Source organism: Harmonia axyridis, chromosome 5 (assembly GCF_914767665.1).
Source record: "Harmonia axyridis chromosome 5, icHarAxyr1.1, whole genome shotgun sequence".
In the NCBI taxonomy this organism is placed as follows: Eukaryota; Metazoa; Arthropoda; class Insecta; order Coleoptera; family Coccinellidae; genus Harmonia; species Harmonia axyridis.
This window is the reverse complement of record NC_059505.1, coordinates 21992805-22013495: the sequence shown is the minus strand read 5'-3', so window position 1 is coordinate 22013495 and position 20691 is coordinate 21992805. Positions and strand designations below refer to the sequence as shown.

The following is a 20691-nucleotide window of genomic DNA, read 5'->3' as shown; positions in this document are numbered from 1 at the left end:
TAATTTTGTTTTGCCTGCGAATATTTTTTTTATTTGAGTGAATAAAAGTGGAGAAGACAAAATGGCTACGGGTGAAGTCGGTTCTTCCGAAGTGATTATGGGTGGAATCGGCCAACTGCGAGAATTTCATTTAAATATCACGGATTGGAACATCTATAAAGCGAGATTGAACAATTATTTCATCGCTAATGAAGTTACCAGTGATAATAAAAAACGTGCAATTCTCTTAAACATGTTGGATGAAGAATCGTACAAACTGATATTCAACATGTGCAGCCCGGATGTCCCTGAATTAAATACATTCGATATGCTAATTTCACTCTTGGATAAGCATTTCATCCCAAGAAAATCAGTCCTAGCTGAACGTTTCAAATTCTTTGATAGCAAGAAAGGGAATAATGAAACAATTAAGGATTGGGCAGCACGTGTGCGGAGCTTAGCTGTTTCCTGTGAGTTTGGAATGGAATTAGATATTTGTCTCCGAGACTGTTTTGTTTGTGGATTCGAAAAAGGTATTATACTGGACAGACTCCTGGAAGAGAAGAAAGATATAACTTTCGAACAAGCTATCGGCATAGCAGAAAACAAGATGGCGTCTTCGCAGAGCTACCAGATCGGCAACTCCGTGAAGATGGAACAGTTGTTACTTGTGCGCAGCCACGTCAAACGTCATGAGAGCGGACGTCACTTCAATTCCCAGAAAGGTTCCAGCGCCAGCGCAACGAATGATGGTACAAATGACAAGTGTACAACCTGTGGAAAAATTGGTCATAATAAAGATAAGTGCTTTAGAAATTTATTTTGTTCTTTCTGTAAAAAGAATGGCCATAATATTAATAATTGTTTCAAAAAGAAAAAAAGAATGAATAATGTTTCAAGTTACATATATCTGTTACATATATATGTCCATAGTTACATATATCTGGGGCATGAAGTGAGGATTGATAGAGGCAACCAAACAGCAGAACTGCTCAGAAGAACAACTTTAGGATGGGCAGCATATGGCAAACTTCGTGATGTCTTCAAGAGCGATATTCCAACCAAGCTGAAGAGAGAGGCTTTCAACATGTGTGTTCTACCCGTTCTAACCTACGGTGCAGAGACCTTAACCCTGACCAAAGCATCGGCAAGAAAACTGCAGAAAACGCAGCGCAGGATGGAACGATCGATGCTGGGAATAAGTCTAAGAGACAGAATTCGAAACGAGGAGATTCGCAGAAGAACGGGTGTGGATGATGTTTTGGAGAGAGTGACGAGAGCTAAATGGAGGTGGGCAGGACATGTTGCAAGATCTAACGACGGAAGATGGACGAAGAAAATTCTGGAATGGCGACCAAGAGCAGACAAGCGAAGCCGAGGCCGACCTCCAACGAGATGGACCGATGACTTGAAAAGAATCCACACCAACTGGATGGAAGCCGCACAGAATAGAGAAAGATGGAAATGCCTTGGGGAGGCCTATGTCCAGCAGTGGACGGTTTAGGGCTGAATGATGATGATGATGATGATGAATGTTTCAAGATCTCATAATTACTTGCAAGATGAAAATGATAATTACGAAAATGAACCTTCTTTGTTTGTTCTCAATAATGCTATCAGTCAAAACAATGCATACTCACTAGAAGTAAAACTTGGTTCTTGTAATATTCTATTTCTAGTTGATACTGGAGCGAGTATCTCTTGCATTTCTGAAAATTTGTATTTAGAGAAATTTAGAATGTACAAATTGAAACAGACTGATCGATGTCTCACTTTTTATAATGGAATCAAGGTAGAGCCTTTAGGTATTTTGAATACTAATGTTGAATTTAAAAGAATTGTAACTAATATGAATTTTTATGTCTTTAAAAACGGTGGCCCACCAATATTGGGTAGAGATTTCTTGAATATATACAATATTGGCTTTTCAAATTTGAATTTCATGAATGAAAGAATTAATATTAAAACAAATGCTCTGATGAATCAATTCTCGAATCTCTTTTCTGAAGGAGTAGGATTATTCAATAAGTCAAGCTTAAGTTTAAAGTTAAAAAATACCAATGTTACTCCTAAATTTCATAAGGCCCGTCCTATTCCATATGCTTTAAAATCGCCAGTTGAAGCTGAAATTAATCGCCTTCTTTCACTAGGTATCATCTCACCGGTAGACTATAGTCAGTGGGGCACTCCGGAAGTACCAGTGTTGAAGAAAAATGGTGCAGTCAGACTTTGTGGAGATTACAAGGTGACAATAAACCCCCACATTGAAATAGATCAACATCCATTACCAAGAATTGAAGATCTGTTTGGTTGTCTACAGGGAGGAGTTCAATTTTCCAAATTAGACTTATCAGACGCGTATCAACAAGTAGGTTTGAATGATGATTCAAAAAAGCTCACCACTATTGTAACTCATAAAGGTTTATTTATATACAATAGACTTACTTACGGAATTGCTTCAGCGCCCTCTAAATTTCAGAAATTGATGGAATCACTGTTGAGCGGAATTGATGGCGTGACAGTATTTTTAGACGATATTCTTATTACGGGAAAAGACGAAAAAGAACATTTTAATAGACTTAAATTAGTTTTGTCAATTTTAGAAAATTCCGGTCTCAAGTTGAGCATCTCTAAATGTAAATTTTTCCAAGATTCAATTGAATATTTGGGATATAAAATTGATAGGGAAGGTCTTCACACAAGTGAGAATAAAGTTGCGGCAATTTTGAAGGTCCAGAAACCAAATAACATAACTGAATTAAAATCATTTCTAGGTATGGTAAATAATTATGGAAAATTTATCCGAAATATTTCTTCGATTTTATGTCCATTACATCGTTTGTTGAGAAAGGATGTAAAGTGGTTTTGGTCGAAAGATTGTGACCAAGCTTTTGACAGAATCAAGTTATTGCTTAGTTCAACAGAAGTTTTGGTACATTTCAATCCTGAGTTAGATATTAGATTAACAGTAGACGCTAGTTCACGCGGATTAGGGGCTATTTTAAGCCATCAATACCCATCAGGAATTGAAAAACCAATTGCTTATGCTTCAAGGTCACTTTCAAAAAGCGAAAAAAATTATAGTCAGATAGAAAGAGAAGGTTTAGCTATTATTTTCGGCGTACATAAGTTTCATCAATATCTTTATGCAAAAAAATTTAAGTTGATTACAGATAATAAACCTCTGATGACGATTTTCGGACAAAACAAGCCAATCCCTCAATTTTCTGCTAATAGGTTGAGGCGTTGGGCTGTGATTCTATCGAATTACCAATACGAAGTCGAATACGTCAAATCGGAGAATAATACGGCGGACGCATTATCTAGATTATCCGAATCCGATAGTTTGAGTAACAACGATGATGTCGAATTCCCATATTGTAATTTTTTAACAAATAGTGAAGAAATGCCAATCAACTTAGATGTAGTTGAAAGGGAAACTGCCGATGATAAAGGGTTGAGTCAGGTCATTGAATTTATGAAGATAGGGTGGCCAAAGTACATTAGTAACGATATGATCAAACCATATTTTTCCAGACGTTCAGAATTTGCAGTGTCTAATAAATGTTTATTCTGGAATCATCGCATAGTTGTTCCAGTAAAGTTACGACATGTTTTTCTCAAAACATTGCATATGACGCATTTTGGTATTGTTAAATCGAAAAATATTGCAAGGGCACATTTTTGGTGGCCAAATCTTGATAAGGATATAGAAAATTATGTTAAGCGGTGCGAAAGTTGCAGAAAGAATTTATTTAATCCCGCTAAGGTTCCTTTGGCAACCTGGTCGTGGCCAGGTGAAGTTTGGGAAAGGTTACATATTGATTATTTTGGACCTTTCTCCAAGAAGTATTATCTGATCATATTAGATGCGCATTCGAAATGGGTCGAATATTTTGAAACTTCAACGACAAGTTCGGAAGCGACGATTAAGATGCTTAGGAGTTGTTTTGCCAGATTCGGTTTACCAAAAACGGTAGTATCAGACAACGCTACTTATTTCACATCTGAACAGTTCGAATTTTTTTTGAAAAAGAATAATATTAAGCATGTTTTGATCCCACCATATCATCCAGAATCTAATGGTGCAGCTGAAAATTGTGTAAAAACAGTTAAAAATGGTATCAAAAAGGCTATGAGCGAAAAAACCTCTGTAGACACCAATACAGTTCTTTCTAGGTTTCTTTTTGACTATCGAACTACTGAACATTGCACTACCGGAGTAAGCCCTGCTCAAATTATGTTCGGTAGAAACTTGAGAACAAGATTCAATGCTCTGTTGTATAAACCATCTAAAGAATTAGCTAATAAGGTACATTGTAAACAGCTAGATCAAAAGAAATATTATAAAGGAAAAAATTCTATCGATTACCAAGTAAATGATTTAGTTTTGGTAAAAGATTATCGAGACGTTAATAAAACAAATTGGATTAAAGGTAAAATTAGGAAAAAAATTGGAAGAGTAACATTTCTAGTCCATATTTTAGAGTTAGACAGATGTTGGAAACGTCATGCTAATCATTCATTCATTCATTCTTTCTCGCTTATTGTCTCAACCTTTGGTTATGTACCCAGTCACAAATATGTTGGATTTCTCCTAATTTTCTCACATGTATTACATTCAACTCACATTCTCATTTATCCTTACGTCAACATACAATTTTTATTATTTCTCAAAGACTTGACAACCACTAAACATCCATGCCCTTGCCGGGATTCGAACCCGGTACCTTAGCTTTGGCAGTCGGGAACCATCCCACTGCTGCCACCAAGGCAGGTCGTCATGCTAATCAATTGAGAAAAACTTCAGAGAATATTGTTTACCCATCAGAGAGAATTGTTAGTAATTTTGAACAAGAAACAAAAAATAAAAATGTATTTGAAGGTAATGAAAATGTATTTAAGGGTAATGAAAATGTATTTGAAAGTAATGAAAATGTATTTAAAAGTAATGAAAATGTAATATTAGATAAGACTGATAGACCTAAGAGAGTAAGAAAGCCTCCGGAGAGATTCCAGGCTGAATAATTTTAATGGATATATGTTTTTTGGATGTTTTGCTGTGATGAATTTTGATGTGATATGTTAAATTTTCATTGATCAATTTGTGATATTCTTTTGAGTGCTTATAACTAAAATAAGTTAAATTTACTTATGTTGTTTTCTGATATTTTTGAAAATTCATATAATTCAGATTTTCTCGTAGGGGGGAAGAATGTAATATATTCGTTATAAAGATTAATATTGTCATGCGCAAAACCCCCCACTTAATCTTGTTGTATCCAACTGTTCTCCGTTGCAAAATCAGACCAGTTGTATTGTAGCACATGAAGAATAAAGCATACGTCGTATTCGTTTCTTTTAATTATTGCTATTATTCCAATACACCACAGATACCATCAAATTAGAATTTAACAAAACAACTGATAAATCGGGAACAGACCGCTCTGATCATGTATATGTTATAAGTAAGATGCATAGAATACCTGGTGTGTTTACTGATTCGATTTTGTTTCAGACTTTTTGAGAGACCCACCTGTTGCTTAGGTGGTCTGCTTCACCAGAGGTGGCGCTCTTTAAAATTTTTGCGAATTACCGCATCTGCCTGGTGCCGTTTAAAAAGGAAATACTGATTTTAGACACTGCAAACATTCACAATAAATTACAATTCAGTTCATATCGAATTTTTACTCAAATGAATGGAATATAATGACAGACCATAGAATATAAAATATTATTGTTCTATACTCAAACTTCACGACAAGAGCGTAGAAATAGGGGGATACTGGGGGTAATTACATGGTGTTCCTAAATTGGAGATACAAATGAAAATGACAGATTTCCGGATCATTTTAAGAAAAAAAGTCCTATAACATGAGTCCCCAAACATTATGTTTTAGATACAACAGTTTAAGTTTTTTTCTCGTATAACGTATAACCTTGCCTTCACAAGATATTTAATATGAATTGGCCATAGATATTCCAGTTTAAAGTTTTCACCATGTGATATGCTAATTTTGAATGCAAATCTACAGGGTGATATATTTTCTGGAAGAATGCCTGCTTCCTTCCTCCAAAACTATATTTTGGTGAATGGCTGTTAGTTTAGAAAAATTGTAAAATATAACTCTGGTCCAGTACTACACTTTTTGGTTTGTTATAGTTTTGTCGTATCTGCTATCGATTTCGAGAAAAAATCTCTAAAAATCCTCAGGAAAATCCAAATTATTATAAAGATCCAGCTAGTAAGTTCTGATGAATGCATTAATTATAAGTTTTGGTATTTATTTACCTAATCTGTAGCGAAGATTAATAAATATTTGATGAACTGTACGACACACTAGAAACAACCTGTATATTGAAAGCAAAGCGTTTGTGGGCTCATATTCATGAAACTTTTTTTTCTCAAAATTATCCAAGTAATTTCTCATTTTCCTTCGTAACTCTTATTTGAGAACACCCAGTATAAGGTAAGAACAACCGCATTAGTAACAACAAAAATTATTTCGAGTAATTTGGTTCAAACTTCATTATCAAACTTCTTTTTCTAACATTACAGATATGGATAAAAGTTGTCGTCAAAAATTTTTTTTTCGATTATCCCTCCCCAAGAAAAAAAAGATCTACGCCCTTGGTTCACAAGAGTCGAGAATTGAGAGAAATGTCAAATATAAACGATGTATGCGCCATCTGAAACAGACCGCGATCTCTCGAAATCAAGTAGGTATAAATCTGAAAAATCTCCCGTTTTGTCTGAAAGTTTTACAGGTATAAGTAGACACACCAGGTTTTCTATGCATCTTAGTTATAAGTAAATAATGACTACTATTTACACAAATAATATTGACATTCAATTTAAATAATTCGTTCAAGTTTTTTTGTTCTTTTTTATTTTGTTTATGAGATAGTAATAGGCCGTATTCAAACCTTCAATGTCTGTTCTCCTGTTAATGGATTTTTCATCTTGTTTTATTGAGATATTTCATGCAGTAAGCGTTTTTTCAAAAATTTTTGGTGTTCCAATATTTTTATTGAATCGATGTTAAAATCAAAAGAATGGAATGTATTTGACACATTTTCTGCAAGAGCGATGTTGTTCTCCTTTTTCTTTTTTAGAGGTTTGAGTATGTTGAGGGAATATCTCTTATGTTCGGAGATTCTGTCCTTAAGATACCGACTTCTTTGTCCTATATACACTGTGTATGGGGCAAATTCATTTTTAGCTATACAGACCATTTTAAGAAATAATCCTGAAACATGTCGATTTTTGATTTCAATTTACCGTATTTTAAAATAATAATCTAATATACAGGGTGAATTACTTTGTAGTTATAACCTCCCCGTCATTTTTTTTAAATAGAACACCCCATTTTGTCTCAATTTTCGGATTACTCTAGCTGAGCTAATTCCAAAAATGTATCACATGTTGATTCCAATTGGTACAGGGTGGACAAAAATACAATGGTTTTGTGTGTGCTCATAAAGTAACGCGTAACATTCTTTATTAGTTACATTAACAATAAAGAATAGTTTATTGATTTACCTTTGTATCCATATTCAGATTGAATTGTACTCAAATATGTTTGGTATAAGAAAGTGTGCTCTGAAAAAATGTTTTAATTTTGCTCAATAAACTTATAATAATAATAATATTATCAAAAATACTTATTGTCTAGCGGCAATTGGTCTGATTGTAACACCCTGTAGTTTGTTACATTTTTAGATTAATAAAAATGAGCTGTTTCCAAACACGTTTGGTAATTGTGGTCTAGCAGACAGAATATGAAAGAAATTATTTCTTATCAATTTAAAAAAAACATAGTCGTCTAGTTTTTTGTGAAATGTCATTATTTGTTTAGTAATTTATTGGTGTTCAATGACAGTTTAGTACTACAATATTTTTGATATTCGTGAATGTTTTAATTATTGCTTAGATTCAATTTGAAGTAGAAATGGAGTTAAGTGTAAAACAAAAAATTGAAATACTTATGATGATTGGGTATGGAGACAGATCGCGAACTCGGGTGGAAGTGTGCAATTTGTTTAATGATAAATATCCAGAAAGACCTATAACGCGTTCAACAGTCAGTAAGATTGAAAAGAAATTTAGAGAAACTGGTACGGTTGAAAATGTACGCAAATCAGGTCGTCCCTCTGCAAATGCTGATACAGCATTAGATGTTTTACTGAGTTTTGAAGAAGATGCGCACAAATGGCCCGGGCACCTCTTAAATTTTGCCGGCCCTCTTAGAATTTGACATACTAAGGCTCGAATAATTACAACATCAGCAAAAATTTCACTTTCAATACATTTTGTGGAAAACCATGAACGGCAAAAAAATGACGTCCCAAAATGGCGGTGGTGTCTGGGGTCCACATTTTCAGTATTTTGAGTATCTAAAAGCTCCCCCCCCCCCAAAGTGGGGCCTGGATCCGCGCCTGGTTAGTCGCAATATCGGTGTTAGCAAAACAACGGTAGGTACATAAACTATTGACGTTTGAAAAATGGTATCCTTATAAAATCAAATTTGTGCAAGAATTAAACGAAGATGATCCAGATAGAAGAATCCAAGAAGAAATGATGGATAAATGTCACCGGGACCCTCTCTTGATACAAAACATTATTTTTCCTGATGAGGCCACTTTCACGTTAAATGGAGAGGTTAACCGTCAGAATTGTAGATACTGGACAAAAGAAAACCCCCACTGGATGCGTGAGCATCATACACAATACCCTCAAAAGGTACATTTATGGGCTGGAATTGTAAGAAATCGGACCGTACTTTACTGAAGGTAATTTAAACGGGTCAAAGTTCCTTGAGTTTTTAAGGGGGTATCTCGTATCTACTTTACGTAATTTGTTTCCCAGCAGACGTAATCCTGGAGGTTTTGTTGAAAGTTTATGGTTTCAACAGGATGGTGAACCTCCACATTATGCTGCAGATGTAGAAGGTAGGTACCTAGATGAAATTTTTCCGAACATGTGGATTGGTAGACGTGGACCTACTGAATGGCCAGCGAGGTCACCAGATTTCAATCCTTTGGATTATTTTATGTGAAGATTGAAGAATGTTGTTTATAAAATGAAACCAGAAAATATTGAAGAAATAAAAGAGAGAATTCGAACATAAATAAACAATATTACTCAAGAAACCATACACAAGGTTCAACAAGAATTTGTACACCGTTCGGGTTACTGTCAAATACAGCAAGGGCTGCACTTCGAACATTTATAGAGTCATGTATTTCATCAATAATATTATTATCATCATATTGTATTTTTTTTGTCCACCCTGTACAAATTTGAATCAACATGTGATAAATTTTTGGAATCAGCTCAGCTAGAGTAATCGGAAAATTGAGACAAAATGGGGGTGTTCACCCTGTATATTAGATTATTATTTTAAAATACGGTAAATTAAAATAAAAAATGGACATGTTTCAGGATTATTTCTTAAGATGGTCTGTTTAGCTAAAAATGAATTTGTTCCATACGTTACGGACACAGTGTATGTAGACTGACAATCCCTGCAACAAATCTTGTAGACAACATTACTCAACAATTCTTTTGGAGTTGTTCTCTTCACCTTTGTGAAAAGCTTTCTGTTGGTGTTATCAGATCGAAAAGCTATGTCGACAGCAAGCGATAAAATAGTTCTTCTGATCTCCTCAGATAAACCCTCCACGTAAGTCAGGGCGTAAATTTTTTTTTCGTAAGTAATTGCACAAGTGTATCAAAATTACTGATAATTTTGCATGACAGCGTGTTGTCATGAAAACTGCATGATTTTCTCCAAAAATAAAAATGACCGAATGCAGTTTTTCAGAGAAAACACGCTGTAATGCAAAATTATGCGGTCATTTTGATGCACGAGTGTAATTCGAGGGAATATTTCCCGAATAAACTGTTACATTACTTGTCAAACTGATGTAGAATGAAATTGCCATAGATTCGAACTGTGTGAGATGCATAGAAACTATGCATCTATGAACAGTGCAATTATCGCAGGGCTATTTCGCTTCCTACAATGCAATTATCGCTGTAATTTTCGATAATTGTTCTCCATATACATAGAATTTTTGACAGGAGGGAAATATTCGTAAGTAATATCATAAGGGCATCTAATTTTTCCGAAAAGAATCGAAAAAACACGTTGCTAAGTAATATTTTGACAAGAAGCATGAGTGCTGGTGGCAACAAAAATCCGAGTCGAAGACGAGGATTTTTGCACCTGCACGAATGCTTTTTGTCAAAAAATATTACTTTGCAATGTGTTTTTTCGATTTTTTTCACAGGAAAAATTAGATGCCCGAATGGTATTTGACAAGACTATTTCCTGAGTAACAGATTATTCTGCATGTATAGGTATTAATTTGAAAACTGAAAAAAACAATTAAAATATAAATTGCAATTTTGGTACACGGTAGGGGTATTGTTTGAAACTTTTGTTGATTCATTGAAGATGTGGGGTGTAGGTACATAATAAATGTAATCTGTTGAGTGAGAAGCGGGAGGAGTGACTGCAGGATCTTCTGTTTTCTGCTTTTTAGCTGGAGGTTCTGAGGCGTCACTTCTAAGGGTGTTTATGATGTTGGAGTAGTGCTCATTATCCATTTGCAGATAAGGTTTAATTCTGGTGTCCTTGGAAATAATAATTACGTTTGTTTTCAAATGTATTGTAATTTTTGGTGACAACAACTGTCAAGTTTTGCCGCGGGTAAACGCGAATAAACTGCTGACAGGTCCTGCCAAACAGTTTTTCCACCTAGAAACCATTTGTAATTCAAAATTGCTCGTTTCTGATTGGTGCAAATTACGACGAGGGAAATAGTCGCTGAAATTTTCGATAATTGTTCTCCATTCACATAGAATTTTTGACAGGAGGGAAATATTCGACGATATTATCGTCTTGAATCTATTCTCGATTTCTTCTGTAAATAATTTTTTCTATAATTTTGGTGGGATAATCATTGTTCTGCAAAATAGATTTTATTTGATTCAAGTTATCTGAAATTCAGGAGATGACAGTTTCAGAGCTCTATTTTTCAAATCGTTGATAATATTAATTTTTTGTGTGATGGTGTGCTTTGGATTAAAATTTAAAAATCTGCTAGGAAAAGTCGGCTTTCGATACCAATTATATTTTATTTCATTACTGCGTCTTATCAGCAAGAAGTCCAGAAAAGGTAAGGTGTTTTCCTGTAATTCGATTTCAAGGTGAATTTTGTTTAAATCAATGATTCACGTTTACATTTTCCCTAATTTGTTTGATATATTAAATATACTTAGTAGGTGAATGAATGTCAGATTGACAGTTAGTTATTAAAAAGTTTTTTTTGATAAACGTGTTTTTTCCTAAGATATTTCCTTCAAGTTCAAACTTCAACAGGTTATGGGCTCAGTACCGCAGGACTAGTGAAAAATAGAAATTTTGAGTTGTCAATTGAACTGATCAGTATTCGAATTTGCGTTTTGTAAGAATAGACAGTTATGAAAACAACAAGAATCAAAATTGGTTTACTTGAAGGAAAATCTAACTGGACGACTTGGAAATATAAGTTGTGCATTCTACTACGACGAATTCCAGGCGCGATTGATGTCATAGAAGGTAGAATTGGGTCTCCAACACCTACGGCAGCAAACGCAAGTGCAGAAGATAAATCGAAGTATGAATCCGATTTAGAATTTTTCACGAAAGCAGATTGTAATGCACTTCTAATCATGACAACCAATATGACGGAGGAGACGCTTCAGAAAGTTATGCGATTCTCAACAGCACGTGAGGTTTGGCTAGAACTGCATAGATTATACGATGGAAATGCAGAAGATAAGACTTATGATTTATGTACGCAGTTTTTCAGTTATAAGCGACAGACTGAAGATGACATTGCCACTCATACATCAAAACTGAAGAATTTGTGGAATGTACTACAAGTTGAGATTGTCAAAGATAAAGAAGCAGCCAATAGTTCATGTAAATGTAACTTGCCAGAGATTTTACTTATATGCAAGATTTTGGGTACTTTACCAGATGAGTATTTTTCGTTCAGGTCGAGCTGGATGCTGATGGCAAAAGCTGAAAGAAAAATCGACAATCTCACAAATCAGTTGTGTGCTCACGAGAAAGCATTGTTGAGCAAAAGTGAATACAATCAAGAAGCTTTGATTGTAGAAAAAGCTAGTTCAAGCAAACCAAAAATGAAGCAGAAAAAAGGTTTTATTTGCAATTATTGCAAAGCACCTGGACATATAGTTCGCCATTGTATGAAGTGGAAATCTGATGGCAGACCTCCTAAACCAAAGAAGAATACAAGCGGTGATACAGTAGGACAAGGCAGTAATGTTAATATGTCTCTTCTTGCAGTGACCAGTAGCGTACTTTCTGTCGATTGTGATCAAGATAATTGGTTTGTTGATAACGGTGCAACAAATCATATCACTAATCGAAATGATGTTTTTGGAGAATTCAAGTCATTCGATGAAACTCACACGGTTACCACAGCAAATGGAGATTCCATTGTAGCTATCGGAAAAGGTACTATTACCGTAGAAGCATCCAATGAAGGCAAATCAGAGAAATTCACTCTAACCGATGTTTGGTATGTTCCTAGTATAAAGAAAAATCTATTTTCTGTTCTGTCTGCACAAGATAAACATCCTAATAGTGAATTTATTTCCAAAGCTGAAACATGTTGCTTTATAATTGATGGACAAGTGAAACTTGTTGATGCACGAAACCGATATGGTGGGTTATTCAAACTGTCTTTGAAAAATGTTATGCCAGTTACAGAAATGCAAGTGAATCTGATTTCGAATGACAATGTATTGCAATTATATCACGAAAGACTTGGTCATCAAAATTAAAGACACATAAAATCTGTAATATCACGCGAATTGGGCATAAACGTGAAACTGGACAGTGAATTATGTGAAGGGTGTATATACGGCAAAGCTCATAGACTAAAATTTGGAACTAGAGAACGTGCAAAAATGCCAGGTGAACTCATACATTCGGATGTATGTGGACCTTTCGTGAACTCTCTATCGGGATATCGTTATTTTGTCCTGTTCAAGGATGATTACAGTCGTTTCCGTTATGTTTATTTCATTAAGGAGAAATCTAATGTCCCTGATGCGCTAAAAATCATGTTAGGTGAATCTAAAGTTGCAGGACATGTAGTCAAGGAGCTTCTTAGTGACAATGGCGGTGAATTCGATAGCAAACGAGTGAAAGACATCCTACAACAGAATGGAGTTCGGTAGAGATTAACAATGCCTTACACGCCGCAACAAAATGGTTGTTCTGAGAGGGATAATCGAACTGTTGTTGAGACTGCAAGATCAATAATGCACGCACAGGAGGATTTACCACAGTATTTATGGGCTGAAATGATCAACACAGCCACATATATTTTGAACAGGTTAGGTGTTTCCAGTATCGATGACAAATCTCCCTATGAAGTATGGTTCGGCAAGAAATGTAGCTTGAAACACATGAGAATAATAGGAACTAGTTGCTATGCTCATATTCCAAAACCTTCTCGTAAGAAGATGGACAAGAAGGCTGTCAAAGGTATATTGATTGGTTACAACAATCATGATGGTGCAAAGAAAGCAAGAAACTGATTAGATCTCGAGATATTGTTTTTCAATGAAAAACTCCTTGACTGTACTGGATCAGATGAAGTCCCTATCATTTTACCTCCACAACAAGCAGTAACGACATATGACTCAGTGGAAGAGGAAGGAAGGAGCAAAGGCGAGTCGTTGCAGAATGAGGAAAGTGAAGAGGAGTATTACCAAGAGGAGAATTTTCAAGAAAACAGACGGGTTGATTTAGAAAATGAGGTTGAAAGTAGACAATTGAGAGACAGGTCGGAAATCAGAAAGTCTGCTAAATTCGAATAGTTTGTCATGAGCATGTCTACAAACATTTTGAAAATCAAAGAACCGTTGAGTTATGAAGAAGCGATAAGAAGTGATCAGCGGGTACAGTGGTTAGGAGCTATGGAGAATGAGATAAAATCACTAAAAGAAAACGCTACTTGGGTTCTGGAAAAACTACCAAACGGCAAGAGAGCGATCCCTTGTAAGTGGGTTTTTCAAAGTCAAAACAAATCCGGATGGTTCAGTGGATAGATACAAGGCTAGACTTGTTATAAAGGGTTTCTCCCAGAGAAAGGGTGAAGACTATGACCAGACATTCAGTCCCGTGGCAAAATCTGTTGCAATTAGGGCATTATTGAGTATCGCAGCTAGCGAAAATATGTCTTTGAATCAATTTGATGTTTCAACCGCCTTCCTTTATGGAAAATTAGAAGAAGACATCTTCATGAAACAGCCAGAGGGATATAAAGATGGTTCAGATAGTGTATGCCATCTCAAGCGTAGCCTCTACGGTCTCAAGCAAGCACCCAGATGCTGGAACAAGAGATTCGGAGTATTTTTGACCAAACTAAAGTTCCATACGAGTGATGCTGACCCATGTCTTTTCGTAAAGCAACAAGGAAAAGATATAATGATCCTAGCACTTTACGTAGATGATGGTCTATTGGCTTCAAATAATGAATCACTGAAAGAAGATTTCCTGAGAAATCTGAAAAGTGAGTTCAAAATCACAATGAAACCAGCTTCATATTTCCTTGGGTTGGAAATAGAGAAACAAGAAGATGGATCAATTCGAGTGAGCCAAGCAAACTATACAAGAAAAGTGTTAGAACGTTTTGGAATGGGAGACTGTAGGCCTGTTTCTACTCCTATAATAAATGAACGTAGTCCACAAGGGAAGGAAGAGGAAACTAATTCAGAAGTGGATTTCCCATATAGGCAAGCGGTAGGGGCGTTGATGTATCTCATGACTGGTACTAGACCCGATATCGCTTATGCAGTTGGTTTTGTATCGAGAACTCTCGAAAATCCAAATTTTGCTGATTGTATCCGAGTCAAACGAATTTTTCGTTACCTTCAAGGCACCATCAACTATGGAATCACCTATAAACCTCATCATAAGCATTATGGTATAGAAAGTTTTAGCGATGCAGACCATGGTGGTGACGAGACTACAGGGCGTTCTACTACAGGTGTAGTATGTTTGTATGCTGGTGGAGCGGTGTCGTGGCTAAGTCAGAGACAGTCATCAGTTGCCATATCAACAACTGAAACCGAAGTTATTGCTGCAAGCGAAGCATCTAGAGAATTAGTGTGGTTAAACCGTCTCTACTCTGATATTATTGAGCTGAAAAGCGTTCCTCAATTAATGGTTGATAACGAGGCTGCAATCAGGTTGGCACAGAATCCTGAATACCACCGTCGCACGAAGCACATTAAAATAAGACATTTTTTTGTTAGAGAACTTGTCACAGATGGTTCTGTCGAAATCAAGAAGGTTGCATCCGAATTTCAGATAGCGGATATCATGACAAAGCCGTTATTCAAGCCAAGACTTCAAACTCTTCGCAAAAGCATGGGTGTAAACCAGAAAATCCAACAAATCAGTCAATGAGGGAAGGTGTTGAAATCAATGATTCACGTTTACATTTTCCCTAATTTGTTTGATATATTAAATATACTTAGTAGGTGAATGAATGTCAGATTGACAGTTAGTTATTAAAAAGTTTTTTTTGATAAACGTGTTTTTTCTAAGATATTTCCTTCAAGTTCAAACTTCAATAAATTTCAATCGTGGATGTACGCTGTTAAACAAAGTGATGGTCTCCTCTCTCCTCCACCTTATCGGCCGTTATCGACGTGCAGATATCATCCACGTATCTCTTAAAAATAGGTGTGCAGAAGGAAAGTCGGCCTAGAGCAATCATTTGAACCTCTACCATAACGATGTCAGCCACCATAGGAGCAAGACCCCCATTCCAAGTCCAAAAATTTGTTTATAATATTTGTTGTTAAATATAAAGAAACTGCTTTCAACACAAAAATTGAAAAGTTGTAAGAAGTCCTGAATTGATAGGGTTGTATGTGGCTCGATTTGATTCCATTTATTTTCTATCAACGTAATGTCAAGATCAACAGGTATATTCGTAAAGATGTTACAAGAGAAACAAGGACATAGTTATCTGGGAGGACTACATTCTTTATACTATCTATGAATTCGAAAGAGTTCCTCACATATCTCTCATCTTTGTCGAAGGCATAGGACAACAGATTCGACAAGAATTTAGTTAGATTGTAAATGGGTTTACCAATGTAAGTAACAATCGGTCTTAAAGGATGATTTTCTTTGTGTATTTTTTGTAAAAAGTAACCTTTACTACATCTTAAGGACTTATAAGTGGTTTCATCTATTTTTCCTGATTTGTATAACGAGTATATTATCTTATTAAGTTTTTGATTTTAACATCGATTCAATTGAAATATTGGAACACCAAAAGTTTTGAAAAAACGCTTACTAGATGAAATGATCTCAATAAAACAAGATGAAAAATCCATTAACAGGAGAACAGACATTGAAGGTTTGAATACGGCTATTACTCATCAACAAAATAAAAAATAACTTGAACCAATTGAATGTCAATGTCATTTGTGTAGATATAAACAGTAGTCATTATTCACTTATAACATATGTATGATCAAAGCGGTCTGTTCCCGATTTATCATTTCTTTGTTTAATTCTAATTTGATGGTGTCCAAAAGTATTGTTTATTTCATATCTTTCATGGTTCCGACTAAAAACCACAAAATAGACTGTTAGTAAATATTTTCCCTTTTTTAATGTTGAATCATCCAGTACCTGTATGCTGAGCTGAATTATTTTCAATGTTTCTCTCACCGTTCGTTTTAAAATTTGTTTTTGCATTGTAGTTTTCAGATATTTATGTAATTATTTATTCAATTGTTGTACAAATGTGATGTCCCATTGCATATTCCAACATAGTTTACTTATAAGTGTTTTAGAGCCCTGAAGAAGATTTTAGAATAAAATCAAAACATGTCGGCAATGGTCTTAGAGATGGTTTTTGTTCCAACAACCTGACCTTCAACCCTGTCAAGTTTATCAGTAAAAAAGGTCTCAAGCAACTCATAGAAATTTGTGTAGAAACTAACCTAGCAAGAAACTAAGAACTAGGCAAAAATAACATGTTTTGATTTGATCTGGGTTCCCGATCAAAGATCCAAGAAGTATCTGGATATTAGTAAAAATATGCTACACCTCCTCACTGGATTCCTCACAGGGCATTGTCGCCTAAGAAAACACCTCATGAGAATGGGTCTAACAGAAAATAATGACGAGTGCAAATTATGTGGAGAGGAGGAGGAAACTCCGGATCGCCTGCTGACGGAATGCCTCGCCATCGCTTGTCAACGCAAAACCTGCTTTGAACATGAAAATTGTAGAAGTGAGGAATTAGCCTCCCTAAAGCCATCTCAGATATTGGTGTTCATTTGAACTCTGGAACTGGAAGGCGAGCTGTAAATCACGTTGTGAAGAGAATAGCTCTGATGGGGGCACAATAGACCATTAGGTCGCAGTGAAACGGAACTTCCTTAATTGAATCTAAACTAATCTAAGTGACCAAATTCGAAATTTAACGTCTCCCTTTAAAATTTCCAGATTTTGTTTTATTTTGTTCACCTTATTGACTACATCAGCTGCTGCGGTCATTATGAATGATTCGAAATATTCGGCGACGCTGAGGGAAAAGAAAAACTTTACTACAGAAATTAAATGCTTAAAATCCAATCTGCCTTTAAATCTGAAAGGGGTTATTTCAAAAATAAAAACATTAAGCAATGATGAAGATATGATTCATTATTAATTATCAATAAAATTGATTTTCGATATTTCATACTTTCATCATTACAGGGAGATAACAAATCTTTCATTTAAAACAATAATCACATTGCACATTTCTGATTTATTCACTGTTATCCCTTTTATCTTCAATTTTGCTTAGAAAGGAATATCGAAGTTGTATAACAAGTATCCAAATACGAATATTTCAGGTGATGAGTTTTTTCAAAAATTCAATAAAAACCCCGAACATACATACAATATGGAATCAAACATTCTTGTGAATTCACTCACCTTGGAAAGCAGCTAGAGGAGGTTTGGCAAATTTTATTTCTAAACCTTCTAATACTGCTTTGCGCATCCTTTCAACTTTAACTACACGTTCTATGTGGCTTTCGCAGAGTTCTAGAATATTCTTGGAATGCGCAGATCTAGCAAGGATATGATGAAATAGTTTACCATCAAAATAGAGCCATGGGCAGCACATAAGCCAAGGCAATGGCGCACCACAAGCATCGTTTGCCAAAATAGCATATTCAACACCCTGCATGAATAGTGTAGCGAGTTGAACACCTCGGCTTGTGACCACACTCAACTGAGGATAAAAAGAAACAATGCATTAATCTTAAATGTCTTTTTTTCTAACAATTAAATTATAGACAGATCTGTTTTTGCTCCTAAAAGGTGTGAGTCAAACTCTAAATGATGTATGATTTTCTATGCTATCAACTGTGAGCTGAAGATTTGCTCAAAATATTTCCTAAAGTGTGGATTCAGAAAACTTAACATCGGTTGTCATTCAATGACAAAGAAATATCTGTATCTTATAGATAAAATGAACAAAAAGCAATAAAAAAGACAGATATGAAATAGATTTTTTGTTCACAAATAGACAATACAGCTGACATTCGCATAGATCTGTTATCAATATGTCTCTTCTATCTAGAGTTTTTAAACTTACTGGTAAACTGGAGTCATTGAAAGAATGCAAAAAAAACATTCAACTACAATAGTTGGAAACGACATTGACGTAGAGTCCACATTTCAACGGTTAATCTTTAATTATTCCACTACTTAAATTCCCATTATCGCAACAATCTTATTTTAAGTTGCCTTGACTATTTTAGGTCATCGATGACGTTGATGAACGGGATGCTACTGATATATTATCGAATGATACGTTAATGATCGGTTCCTCTCCCTCCCCTTCACCATAATAACTATGGTGGTAAGATGCTTAGAAACTCTGATGTGTGCACATATTCGATTTTGTTTCGAACCTCTTGAGTTAGTCCACCTGCTTTGGCTAGAACTTACCAAAGTTCTGTGAGGTGGCGCTCTTCAGAATCCTTCGAAATTTTTTTTTGCCCTGAGGTAGGGGGAAAGCTAATGCCATCTCCAGCGGCGGGCCGGGGTGAGGTTAAGTTGCCGCTGGATTTGTGTGGGACTTTCACCTCACTAAAACCCCATCCTTTTTTCACAAAAGACCTGCGGAATAGGCTTCCAAGCCTGCGCCATTTAAAAATGAAATAATAAATAAATAATGTGCTTTATTTCAGATAAAGTGTAAACATGAAAGATTTTCAACATTGAACACTTGAAGTGAAACAGGGTCATTTTGTGCATTATAGTCTGTGTTCCATAAAGTCTTCCACACTGTTTGATTTCAAGTAGGAGCTTGAAGATAAATTTCTTGTACTGTTGTAGGGTCAATTCTCCTCTCAGTTTGTGAACTATTTTATTGTAATAACGAATGCATCTGTATTCAGGTCCCTTTTCAGTAAGGCTCAATCTGTGTGTCCGATATTTTACTGCAATTGTCCTTGTATTATAATTACTGTTTTCTCTTCGAAATAGTGCTTGTTCTTGAATGCAAAGATCAGGCATTCTTGGATATGTACAGCAGGAGCAGTCAATAGACCATTTCTTCTGAATGGCTCTCTTCTGCATTTTTAGCACTCTATGTAGGTTGTATGAACTACCACAGAACATGATGCCATACCTAAATTTCGATTCGAATTGGTATATTGTTCTTAGTGAAGTTGTGTCCAGATTATGAAGACTCCAATGGTGTAGCAGATAGAACTGAGTAGAGTGCAAAGGTTAGAAATGTGCTCGCCCAAACAGAGTGGAAGAGAGTGAAGTGCTGGAAGGCGCTTGGGAACTGGAATGAGCTGTCTTGAATAAGATGGCACTTGTTTTTTCAGAATTCATGCACAAACCGTTTGCTTTGAACCACTGGCCAGCAGGATTTAGAGTTAAATTTACCATTTCACACATTTTTGGGAAGGTCTTGGCCAAAACAGTGAAGTTTGCGTCATCTGCATAATTCACTGTCCTAACCAGTTTCATCGAATATGGTACTTAGGTCATTTAGAAAAATGATGAAAATGATGGGGCCTAATATGCTACGTTGCGGAACTCCAAGCTCTGTGAATTATTCTTCCGAAATTGTTGCATTCCCATTCTGAGAGATCACCACTCTCTGCCTGCGGTTCGCTAATAATGATCGAAACCAGTCTAGCTCGTTTTCTTTCATGCCATATGCAGAAACTTTATAGATAATGAGGTCGTGGGATAGATTTATTATGTTTGAAGTAATCATATCTCATTTATATTAACTTGAAGATTAATTGATAAGAGTAGTTTTTCCTCCACGATTTCGTGCCAATAGAGTATCAAATGCCTTTGATAGGTCCAGCAATAGACCCACTGTTGTATTAGAATCCTCCAAGGCATGTAGGATTGAATGAGCTCAAACACTGCTGTCTGATCTACCTCTGACATAACCGTGTTGTGTGGGAGAAAGGATCTTTTTTTTTACGAGGTATTCTACTAGTTTAGTGCGATTGTTAGTTCAAGTATCTAGGAAAATGTTGTTAGAAGGCTGATAGGTCTGTAGCTTTGAAGTTCGTTTGGTTAACTTTTCTTGAATATTGGTTTGATCAGGGTTTTTTTAAGAACA

General features: G+C 35.6%; 2 protein-coding genes across 4 annotated transcripts in view; one reads left to right on the top strand and one right to left on the bottom strand.

Annotated features, from left to right (window-relative positions):
• LOC123681098 (constitutive coactivator of PPAR-gamma-like protein 1) overlaps positions 1–20691 on the bottom strand; it is an 88729-nt gene that overhangs the window by 26204 nt on the left and 41834 nt on the right. For both annotated transcript variants that reach the window (XM_045619304.1, XM_045619303.1), the window contains exon 12: positions 18021–18321. In XM_045619304.1, the coding sequence (XP_045475260.1) occupies positions 18021–18321 (301 nt within the window). The remainder of the gene's footprint in view (positions 1–18020; positions 18322–20691) is intronic.
• On the top strand, positions 1330–5376 carry LOC123681096 (uncharacterized protein K02A2.6-like). 2 transcript variants are annotated; one of them, XM_045619301.1, is made up of 2 exons: positions 1330–4486; positions 4759–5376. In XM_045619301.1, the coding sequence occupies exons 1-2, from the start codon at positions 1490–1492 to the stop codon at positions 5005–5007; spliced, it is 3246 nt and encodes a 1081-aa protein (XP_045475257.1). In that variant the 5' UTR covers positions 1330–1489; the 3' UTR covers positions 5008–5376. The 2 variants fall into 2 exon arrangements, with proteins under 2 accessions (XP_045475257.1, XP_045475258.1); XM_045619302.1 differs by having other exon boundaries at positions 1330–4500; positions 4773–5376.